This window comes from Hevea brasiliensis, chromosome 17, assembly GCF_030052815.1.
Source record: "Hevea brasiliensis isolate MT/VB/25A 57/8 chromosome 17, ASM3005281v1, whole genome shotgun sequence".
NCBI lineage: Eukaryota > Viridiplantae > Streptophyta > Magnoliopsida > Malpighiales > Euphorbiaceae > Hevea > Hevea brasiliensis.
In genome coordinates, this window is record NC_079509.1 from 2,252,823 (window position 1) to 2,264,737 (window position 11,915).

At 30.9% G+C, this 11,915-nt stretch overlaps 2 protein-coding genes across 3 annotated transcripts; both read right to left on the bottom strand.

Moving 5' to 3' along the window:
• Positions 1-1,971: 1,971 nt before the first annotated feature.
• Positions 1,972-5,988, bottom strand: LOC110661256 (beta-glucosidase 12). Of its 2 annotated transcripts, none has more exons than XM_021819846.2 (13): positions 5,682-5,988; positions 5,551-5,620; positions 4,710-4,768; positions 4,509-4,584; positions 4,324-4,401; positions 4,146-4,239; positions 3,798-4,053; positions 3,543-3,658; positions 2,978-3,195; positions 2,844-2,875; positions 2,627-2,729; positions 2,425-2,533; positions 1,972-2,346 (listed from the first exon to the last, which is right to left on the bottom strand). In XM_021819846.2, the coding sequence occupies exons 1-13, from the start codon at positions 5,835-5,837 to the stop codon at positions 2,178-2,180; spliced, it is 1,536 nt and encodes a 511-aa protein (XP_021675538.2). In that variant the 5' UTR covers positions 5,838-5,988; the 3' UTR covers positions 1,972-2,177. The 2 variants fall into 2 exon arrangements, with proteins under 2 accessions (XP_021675538.2, XP_021675539.2); XM_021819847.2 differs by having other exon boundaries at positions 4,146-4,233; positions 5,682-5,987.
• Positions 5,989-9,529: 3,541 nt separating this feature from the next.
• Positions 9,530-11,915, bottom strand: LOC110661257 (uncharacterized). The gene is made up of 2 exons (XM_021819849.2): positions 11,513-11,915; positions 9,530-10,247 (listed from the first exon to the last, which is right to left on the bottom strand). The coding sequence occupies exon 2, from the start codon at positions 10,197-10,199 to the stop codon at positions 9,786-9,788; it is 414 nt and encodes a 137-aa protein (XP_021675541.1). The 5' UTR covers positions 10,200-10,247; positions 11,513-11,915; the 3' UTR covers positions 9,530-9,785.

The window sequence follows — 11,915 nt, forward strand, 5'->3', positions numbered from 1 at the left end:
ATATATGAATTTAACTTGAAATTTAAATATTTAATTGAATTTTTTTTTTCCGATAAAAAGATGATAATAAATTAATTAAAGAAACGTGCGAAGACTATTAATTTCCATTAAAAGTCAAGATTGACGTCCGAATAAAATATACTTAAACGATAAGGATGGCCATAGTCAATCTTGAATTTTCCAAAGGATATGATTTAATTTTTAATTCGTAACCTTAACTCCTGATTATGAAATTCTTTTATTGAAGAAACAAGCAAATTAAACAGCAGGCTAACGTCTAATTTATTCTTAGATTATGACAATGCTGTATTTTGACCAATCAATTCATTAAAAAATACCATTTAATTTTCAATAAAGACATATCTAAATGAGTCCATAATTAAAGATTTAGGACAACTAAAATCTAAGTAAAAGATAAGAATTAACAAGTCCAATTATGCTAATATTGCCACATATTTCTTACCTATGGATGTGTATGGAGTCAAATATCAAAATTTTAAATATCCTTTTTTTTTTTGGGGTATAATCTTAAAATTTAAGGTTTTTTATTTAATTTTAATTGAGATTTTAATTCGAAATTTCATATTCTAATAAAAATATGCTTTTTATTTTTTAAAAATTAAAATAATTAAAAATTAATTTTGATAATCTTTACATAATAATATATAGAAGTATATTAATATCTGTTTGGCATTGAAAAAATTATTATTTTTAAATATATTGAGTATTAAAAAATAATTAAAAATTAAATTTGATCAAATTTTATCATAATAATATTAAAATAATAAAATAACTTTTTTTAAACTATTTTTTTTAACAATATCTAAAATTATATTTTTATTTAAAAAAACAGTTTTAGTCTTCTAAACTCAATGACAAATAGACTATTAGTCATGTGTAATTTTAGTGAATGAAAAAGTCAATTTGAAGATAATATGTATAGGATTGAAATGGTCATGATTATCATATATATATATGAACATAATATATTATAATGAAGTTTTTAAAAAATAGTACTTCTTATAGATATAATTATAATTATTTCACGAATTAAGGCACAAATTCTTGAAAGAGAGAACATGTGCTTAAAAAACATACGATAATCTCTCTTCACAATAAACAAATATTTATTGGCTTTTATCGCTAATAATAAGGTAGGTTTACCACCTAAATGCTTAATTTGTCCTGTAATGAATTGGGCCTTTTCCCCTAAAGAAAAAAAGAAGAGTTTTGTCTTTAGCAGAATAAAATAAAAAAATCAAACGCAGATCTTGAAGTCGTATTAAAAATTATAATTTAATTTCTTTTATATATAAGCCCAATTCTATTGGGCCAAGGAAGAGTAGGTTGGTGCAAGAAGCTTTAGCCCTACCAAATAACCACATGGACTTGAAATTTACTTTGGGCTAAGCTCAATTATTCCGAAGAAAATTTGGGATACTCTTTTAGCAATTTGACGAGTCTGCCAATTGAGGCAGTGTGTGTTGCTTTTAGTAGAGGTCTATTGCATGATTGTACTTGGCAATGGTGTGGTGAGTTTTTGTGGCTAACTTTGAACGTGAATATTCGAAACCAAAAACAAAAACAAATGTTCGTCAATAGAAATCAAGTATCGTAGAGGATGATGCATATTCGATAATTATTCACTAGTAGGCTAGTGAAGCACAACGTGTGATGTAATCGATGTCTAGTTGACCCACACACATTTAAGTGCTATATGAGGTGATTGTAGTGTCCCGGCAGGAGAGATATACATATGCTGTTTCTAGAAAGAGCAGTGCACCATTAAGTGGCTATTGCCCTACTTCCCCATTCTCCATCTGCATACGTTATGCTTCAATCTTCATGACGCATGTTATTAGAGCCCTAAGCACTCTTTTAATTTTATGAACAGTCTTTTATGAAGTAATTATGCTTAAAATGTGGGTTATTTTTGTTGGATATCCCACATATGAAACAAACAAAGAAGAATGAGAGAATATATAACAAGCTTAATTGATTTACCCCATTTTAATAGAGGCAATATCAAGTTAAATACATAGACAAATTACCATAAATATCATAGTTATTTATTATGTCATGAAACGCAATGACAAGGATAATTATTCTTGGTAAATAAAATTATATATAGAGATTCCTATATTACGATCTTAATGCATGATCATGAGGATAGACATTTATTTCTTGAGGAATTTCTTGAACCACCGAGCTGAAAGTTTGGGATACCTTTTCAATCCATTTTTATAATCTACATAATTGATGCCAAAACGCACAGTGTAGCCTGAACTCCATTCAAAGTTATCTAATAGTGACCAAGCAAAGTAGCCTTTCACATTAACACCATCCCTGTAAAATATATTTTTACAAACAAATTGAATTTATGATTTTTATCATATTATAGTTATGCAAAAGAAAAGAACTTACTTGATTGCTTTTTCAAGGAAAGAAAGATGGCGATAGTAGTAATCGATCCTCATATTGTCAATGAGTGCTTCCTCTAGAGTTAATGTGGCATTATTATACTCATCGATACCTAAATAATTGTTAGAGAGAGAGAGAGATTTACATATACTTCAAATTGTTATTTATTAAAGTAATAAATAAAAAAGAAGTAGCAGTTATTTACCATTTTCAGTGACATAAATAAGTGGATTATTGTATTTCCTTTTTGTGTAGAGTAAAATATCTCGAAATCCTCTTGGATAGACGTAGAGCCAATCAGAAGCTGCCTGCAATTTTAATACAAGTCAATTATTACCTTTAAATGATTTATTAAAAAATGGGTCCCATTTGGTCAATAAATACATAATTAAAGGATTTGTTTATTATTATTTCATGCACACCTTAGGCCCAATAGGAATTCCATTACGTTGGGCTGCATAATAAAATCATGGGATATTGTTAATTTTTGATTCTATAAAACTAGTGGAGAAAAAAAAAAAAATCAATTAATTAAGAATACAGAACTTGCACTCACTGGAAAGATTAGCACGAGCATCCGTCAAATAGCTAGCTGGAATAGCATTAGAATAAGGGAGATAGGCTGCATAATTAGCTGTATAATAATTCAATCCAAGAAAATCAATTGACCCTTTCACCATTTTTGCTTCTTGCTCTGAAAATTTGGGCAATCGATTCCCAACAAGAGATCTTAGCGCGTGTGGATAGTCACCGTATATCAATGGGTCCATAAACCTGCAAAAATTAATTAATAAGCTATGATTTATGGCTAAAAGCGTATCTAAAAGATGATATAAAAGCAATTAGGCTTGTGCTACCCAACCCAAACCAGGTGTTGGAGTTGAGCCCCACAAAAACTAAATGTCTCTGTTGATAATTGAGCTTGCATCATTTTCCAACCGAAGGTGCACGTTTGTAATGATTCTTATAACAAAAATTCATAGTCTCACTAAAATTTTAGTTCCAGATGCTTGGTGGGTAACAAGATCAAGCACCAATTTGTTCAGTGGTATGGCCAACGTTCTCTCTCTCTCTCTCTCTCTCTCTCTCTCTAAGATGATTAATTGTCTGCTACTACTTACCATCCGAACATGAAATCGAGGGCTCGTTTTGCAGCATTCTTGTTATGCTTGGCATTTGAGAAAGGCACAAACCAGTGCGAGACTAGTGTAATTCCTATCATTCCTTTCTGACTTGCCTGCACAATAATTCCTCATTCATAATTTGATTAACCAATTTACTTAGTTCATCATCGTTGTTATTATTATTATTATCTTTCGATCAAATAAGCTCTAAAATTGAATGACAGTGTAGAGATTTGTGAATTGAAGGACCACCTGATATTTCATTTTGTACATTTTTACTGCAGCCGCATGAGCAAGAAGCTGGTTGTGCGCTACAATATATGGCTCCGTTGCTGAATCCCCTCCTGTACAATTCAGTTGTTGCCAACTTGAACATCTACCTGGTGCTAACAGACCAACAGTATAACCACCATTGCTATAACTCCATGGTTCATTCAATGTGATCCAATGCTTCACTCGATCTCCAAAATTTTTATAACATAACTCCGCATAGTCTCGAAAATCATCCCTACACATTATTATCTCTTTTGTCAAAGAAAATTAAGTGACTTAACACAGGTTTATGTGGGTTTGTTGTCACTGATCCTGCTATTAACTTACACAATCTTATGACTAAGAAAGCCACCGTATTCGTCTTCCAAGGCTTGGGGAAGATCCCAGTGGAAGAGAGTTACAAAGGGTTGAATGCCTGCACCTCATTTAAAGAAAAAGATCAAAAAAATCAATATTAATGAGGTGTTTTACAATAAATGATATAATTATGGGATTAAATCAAAACCTTTGGCCACAAGTTCATTGATGAGGTTGTTGTAATATTTGATTCCTTCACTGTTCACACCCCCCCCTAGCTTCCCTTCTGCGAGTATTTTAGTTCAGTTAAAGACATTAGAACTCATAATCATCAAAAATAACAAGTAGACTTTAATAATAATAACAATTTAAGATTTGGGTTCATGATCTCACTTGGCAATAATCTAGACCATGAGATCGAAAATCTATAAGCATCTAAACCCATCTCTTTCATAATCCCAACATCTTCCTGCAGTAAATACATATAACATTGCCAATTAAAAGAAAAATCTAAACATCTTATTTTCAGTATCCACATTCAATTAGAAAAATCCATTTCTAATTCTTTTTTCTTTCTTTCTTTCGTAATGTTACCTTGTATCGATGATATGCATCAATGGCCACATCCCCATTGCTACCGTCCTTTATCTTACCTGCATTTAACCGTGTGCATTTTTCATTAAAAATTTATTAATATATATAGTTTTCCCTCCTACATCTAACCATTAATTAATATGTGTACTAATTAATTAGCTTAATATATATATATATATATATATATATATATATATATATATATATATATATTATGAATTTTCACTGTGCAGCAGGCTTTTTATTTAATATAGCCAACACTAATTGTGTTTGACCGTCAGCCACGCAAACAACACTACTACTATATGTTCAGTATTTGAGTTAAAAAAAAAAAATTTTTTTATTAAAAATGTTATTTTAAATATAATTTACAAAATTTTTTTATTGTTTAAAAATTTTACAAATAAAAATTTTAAATTAATTTTAATATATTATAATTAATATATCTAAAAAAAATTTCAATAATAATTTTAATAGTAATATTAAATAGAATATAATTAAATCTGATGATGGCTCAAGTACCCAATTCCAACTTCGCTCGAGACATTTAAATCAAAGTCAAAACAAGGGTTAAAAAGTTTGTTTAAAAATTATATATTTTTAATATTAAAATTATTTTTTATTTAAATCAAACTTGCTATAATGCTATACTATTCATATTTTTTTTTTCTCTTTACTTTCAACAATCTGCAATGTCAAATAGAAAGAACACAAATCAACAGTAGCTTCTTTAATTCTCTGGAACAAGAAGAAGAAGAAGAAGAAGCCATGCTTGAGCTGTAACAATATATACAAATACTTGATTGATAATTAAGGGCAATTCACGTATATAGAGAGAGACCTGGATATCTGTGAGTGTAAGTATCCCAAATGCTTGGTCCTCTGCCATCTTCATTTGCTGCACCTTCATACTGAAGATAAACCCAGAATTAATCTCAACAATATTAGCCTGTAAGTAAAACTGATACTAACCTGGTAAGCCGCTGATGCTGTCCCAAAAAGGAAACCTGCCGGAAAACTGCTGCGATTAAGTAAAGCAGTGTCGTAGTTTGGTGCAGTAGCCAATACACTACTAGTACAACTAAGAACTAGTAGGAGGCTTAACAAATAATAGTTTTCAATTGCCATTGTTGATTAAGTTGCTGGCCAAGATTAGCCTGCAGACTTCTCTATATAGAGAGAGAGAGAGCCATGACAGTCAAAACTGCAGAAAACATGCTAAGATAATAATTCAAAACTACCTTTTCAGTTCAAGATTTTATTTTAATTGTGGTCACCATTTTTTTAATTTTTATTCTTCTGATATATATATATATATATAAGTCATTTGGGTATGGACAAACATGACATGCGACAGCATTATTACCAGTACCTTTGAAATTAAACTTGAAAAAGCTAAATTAAAGGAAGTTATCAAATTGAAATGATTTATTATAAATCCAGTATATTGGGTTATACGTTTATTATTTTTTAGGGAATTAATATAAAAAATTTATTCTTGACTAATTCAAGATTTATGAAGTGTATGGTTTGAAATTTTTTTTTCTTCTAAATAATAATAGATATATACAGAAAGTCCATTGAAGATAAGGGAAGAGTGACTAGTACATGACAAAATTCAAGAGAAATTGATGTGAAAGAACATTTTAACTAATGAGGGAGATGTTTAATTGGGGCAGACCGCAGAATAAATATGGAAGTATAAAACCTTTATATTATTTTAAAACTATTTCCTAATGTCAAAAAAAAAAAATTAATTATATAAAAAAGAATAGAGGAGGTGCGTCGGGGAAAAGGCCAGAGTAGGTATGGTGGCAGCTTTTGATAACACTCGCTATTGACAACGACAAAAGAGGCAGCAAAGTAACGTGCCTCGTTCTTCATTTCAGAGAAAACCCAACACTACTCTCAACAAACTCACACGCTAACCTGCGCCACCCGTTGAAGATATCATCATCATCATCATATCATGATTTTTCAGGCGTTTTTATTTATTTAACTTCTGATTTCCCTACTGTAACGTTCACACCGAAGATACTGAAAAAATTGATAACGTCGTCGTCTAGAATACGCGAAGCCATAATGCACAAAATGCGCGACTGCCACACACTCCACCTCTCTTTTTCTTGCCTCCTTTGGTGGGCCTCACCAATCACCCATTCTCATGTCCTTTTCTTCCTTTTAATTATTTTATTTTTTTATCTATGTCATATATCCTTTAAGAAAAAAAAAAAAAAAAAAATATATATATATATATATATATATATTGGAGTTATTATTATTATTTTATTAATATTAAAAAAATAAAATTATTAATTTATTAAAAAAAAAAAGATTCGACAGAAATTAGGATCATGATCAATAATCTATAAGTTTAAATCAGTTTAAGATTTCAATCTCTTCTCTTAATTTTGAATCGAATTAAACTCACTATAATTATCATTTTATCTAATAATTTAATTCATTTTTTTTAAATAGATATACATACAAAATTCATATCAATCACACGCACTCACGAATTAACTCAGTCTCACTAGAAGACTTAAGCGAGTTAGTCTATACTCACACATACCGATTCATCTGTCTTAACTTTAAGATTTTTTTTCTCAAAGGTAGATATATACACGTATTTTATGGATAAAATATATCCCCTAACAAAATTATGAAATTTTATCAAGATATACTATAGATATGTTAATTCATATAAATCACACGCATGCATCATCTATTATCGATATCGATAGTTTTAATCCTTAAAAAAAAAACCAATGTGATGAAAATAAAAATATATTACCTTAGAAATAGAAATTAAAGCTGCAGTTATTGTTAAAATTATTATTAAAAAAATTATTTTTTTTAATATATTAATTTAAAAATATTAAAAAATAATTTAAAATTAATTTTAAAATAATAAAATATTTTTATTTATAAAATTCAAGAGAAATTGATGTGAAAGAACATTTCAACTAATGAGGGAGATGTTTAATTGGGGCAGACCGCAAAATAAACATTGAAGTATAAAACCTTGATATTATTTTTTCATTATTGCAAAGTGAGGCTGTGAGTCTTAAACAAGCAATAGAGACACATAGATAAGGACTCCTATTTTTTTTTTTTAATTTTTAAAAAATGAATTAATTAGATAAATTAAAGAAACGTGCCTAGACTGCATTTTCCCCTTGGAAGTCAAGATTGGCGTATAAAATATACAAAACATATTCCGTTCGTTTATTTATTTAAATTTTTCATTATTAAAAATATAAACATATAAGATTTATCGACTTATCCCAATAAAATAAGCAAATTGAAGGGGATCTGTCTCACGTGATTGCTCTCAATGCTTAATTTGTCCTCTAGTTGATTTTGTCTTTAGCAAAGTAACACATTAAAAGCTTTTTTTTTTTTTTTTTTTTTAAAAAAAAAGGGGAAGCCGCGTTTATTGGATTTTCTTCTTTAAAAAAAGGCCGTGGGCCTACCAGATTAAGCCCAAATCCCAGTTCAAAAAAGGGTGAAGCCCAATTCGTGGGTGCGAGAAGCTTTAGCCTTACCCAAGTCAGTAGTCACCTTCAACTTCAAGGCTTCACCGACTTCAGTTAAGCCCTAAGCAGTAATAAACATAGAAAATAAATATCAATATCTTATGGGAGATTAAGCACTGAAGGCCATAGAATATTTAATTCAAATTTTGAGGGTGAGAATTATTTGCCAGAGAGATTTTCAGATTATAATTAATCACAGCCTAAAAAAGGACTTTGAGTACTACTAAACTAAAACTCAGTGATAGATTAGTTATGAACATGAAGAATAAAAAGAGTAGGAAACAGGGTAAATCACAAGAACAGAGGATGGAAGCTATGTGCTAAGCCCCAAGATGCAATGCAATGACAAGATCTATTCTCTAGCCTCAAGTCCACTTTAAAAACTCCACAAGTCTATAAATCATACCGGCGACTAGAAACTCCCACCAAAATAGAAAAGATCCATCCATTCATGGTTCGCATGAAACAAGGAGTGTTCTTCACATCATCAATTAGTAGCAATAAGAAGTTGAAAACTATTAGCTAGATGCTTATGTTTTTCCCATGACCTGTTCAAGTTCCTCAGCTTGACTTTCCCTAAAAACTTACTTTCAAATCAAAGCTTCTGATGAACATTTCCTTCTCATCATCTTCAACCAGTAGTCTGGAACAAAGTAATACAAGGTTATAACTCAATTGTGGACAAAATAATGCAATTTCTTAATCAAAGAAGGCAACAACCAACAAATTCATCTTGATTATGGCATGTCCCCTTTGCAGAGGAAAGATAAATGTATCTACCAAATCTTATTAACAAGTTAAACAACTAGCATCTAACCTGAACTGAACTACAAGATATCAAGCATTTTAAAGACAAAAGAAAGAAAAATGTAATCATGCCGCCCTATCCATCAATACAATATTGTAAGAAAACACAGTACATCCATACAAAAGGTATACGTCACTGTTAATCACAATTCAATACGGTATATAGACGTGTGTAGTCCCATCAACTCCAAGAAGCTAATTAGTATACTTTAGCTGAAAATAACTTTTTACTTTATGAAATGTGCACATAACTTGCATAACTTTAAAGAATACGAAAACAGGATAGATTTTCTGAAGAGAACAGGAATACCTACCATTTATTCTCCTCAACAGTTTGAACAAGGAGCAGTAGGAATTACAAATGTGATACTGCCATCCAAACCATTAGTTACATAACAAATATTCAAGGGAAACCATCAGAAAACATATAATTATAAAAATCAAGGAACAAAACAACAGCCTAAGTATGCCATGTAAACCAAATGATACAGGAGATCAGTGATAATATAAAAAAACATAACAATAATATCAAAAATTACAGGCAGCAAATCAGTATTTAACCTCCCCATTCAAATGAAAAGGAATTAAAAATGGAAATTTGCCAAAAAGATCATCAAAGTAATAAAACAAAAACAAAATGAAACTAGAGATTTACTAGGCCTCATTTCCTATCTTGTAATTTATTCGGCACGTTAAAAGAAGAGACCCATCATAAAAGCCAGCCACAAACTCATTTGCATTCAACACCTGCCTCAGCAGCTCGACGAGGCTTGTTTTTCCGCCTGCTTCCGTTATGTCGGAATCCATTAGATTTAGTTGAGTCATCAGTTATTGATCTGGTTGCAATACCATTTTCTTCCTTCACTGAATCAGCTTTCTCCTTTGCCTGTGAGTATCGCTTCCTCTTCTTCCCATTTTCTGCTGCTATTGGACTTTTTGTCTCTTTGCTTGTAATGCCTGTTTTTCCATTCTCTCCATCTTCCTCCTCTATTTTTTCAACTTCCTCTTCATCAACATCATCTTTCAGTGGTTTTTGAGGCCTTCCCCTTCTTTTCTGTGCTGGAATTTTCTCTTCCTCACCACTTCCAGGATCATCATGATTGCTGACATTCAACTTTTTCGCCTTTCCTCTACCTCTACCCATAATTTTAAAATCCCGTGAAAGAAATACTCATATGGACAAAGAATCATTCTGCCAAACCAAAGGGGAAGAAAAGAAAATACTAAGGTATTGATTAAAGAAAATTCACAGGCCTCATTGAAAATGCCTAGCAAATTTAGGAGCCCACAACAATAAAAGCATATGATCATATGATACATGTCATGCTAGTAAAAACACACACCATAAGATTTAAAAAATAAAATAAATGGGAATTAGCAAATCCAGCAATAAATGATAAATACAGATTAACTAGCATATATACATTGCTTTGTATTGAGAGAGAGAAAAAGAAAGAGAGTATCCTTGCACTTAAAATCCATATATTTTAATTTTACAGAAAGAGTCCAAGCTATCATTCAAGTTATGCAACAATAAATGCCTGAATTCATAATCTGTCATTTTTAGGATTTAACTGATGGCATGGTTTCACTTCTTTCATATCCATAAAATTAAGTTGGTAGCCTCCTTCACTTCAATGCCTCATTGTAGAACAAAGGTCTACACAGAGAAGCATAAATCTATTTTCTCAGTAAATCAAAACAATATAAGTATCTAAAAATTCAATTGCAGGTAAAATCATCAATCACCCTGTTCTCTACAGAGAGAAAACAACAAGGCTGAAAATATTTCATTTAAGTATTTTGATTCTTTATTCATTGTGAACTTAAAAGATGAAAAACTCAACTTCAAATAGCTTAATGACCGTATCCAGATCAGTTGACTGGAGGCTCTATCTTCTCAAAAGCCAGTTAGTGAATTGTTGGGATTAAGAATATATCATTTCAATTCTTCTTACAGACCTAACTGTTTAGGAGGCATAGAACTCTAAATCCCAATCGAGGGACTATCAACAAATAACAGAACTCTTTATGCTTTGGACCCAAAACTATGAAAATATATGAGAGTACTAACAACAGCTGGAAAGAAAGCACCTTAAATCAAATTAGGTGTAAAATTCAAGAAGCAAAGGTGCATCCTTTTATCAACTCAAATTGGGGATCACTAATTCGATTTCATGGAAATCAACGAATAAAATAACCCAAACCAAAATCATGTACTTCCAAAACCACAAACAAGCTCCTTAAACTCAACCAAAAGTAAGATCCAGCAAAAGCTTTACAATCCTCACTTTTGCAATTGAAGGATTGAGTAAAACCGAACTTAGGATCAAAATAAACTCAGTTAGCTTCAACTCTCATAAACCACAACCATGGAAAACAAAAAGCAATACAAATATCCCACAAAATACATGTTCCTACCAAAATATGTAAATAAAAGAAAGAAATGAAACTAACCTGGTTTTGGTAAAAGCTTATTTGCATCCTCAACAAGAGACCCATTACTTTGAATCTGTTAAGAAAACAAATAAAACTTAAAAAATACCAAGACCCAGCTTGGTTCTTCGCGGCTAATAAACAAAAGTAAAGATTTTTGAAGGCTAAAACAATGATCTGAAGAAGGGACACTTGATACCCAGATCAAGAAACATTGAAATTCGAAGATATTAAGGATTTACACAGGGTAGTAGAGTTGTGGCCCCCCAAAAAAATGGCCAAATGAAACCCACACACAGAGAGAGACAGAAAGAAAGATAAAGGAGAGAGGGAAGCAGCTAAGAGAAGCGTGAAGAGATATATGTTGATTGGCTTTTGTGACTCTGTAAGGTGTACTCTCTGTGCGGTATGTAGTTTCCCTGTA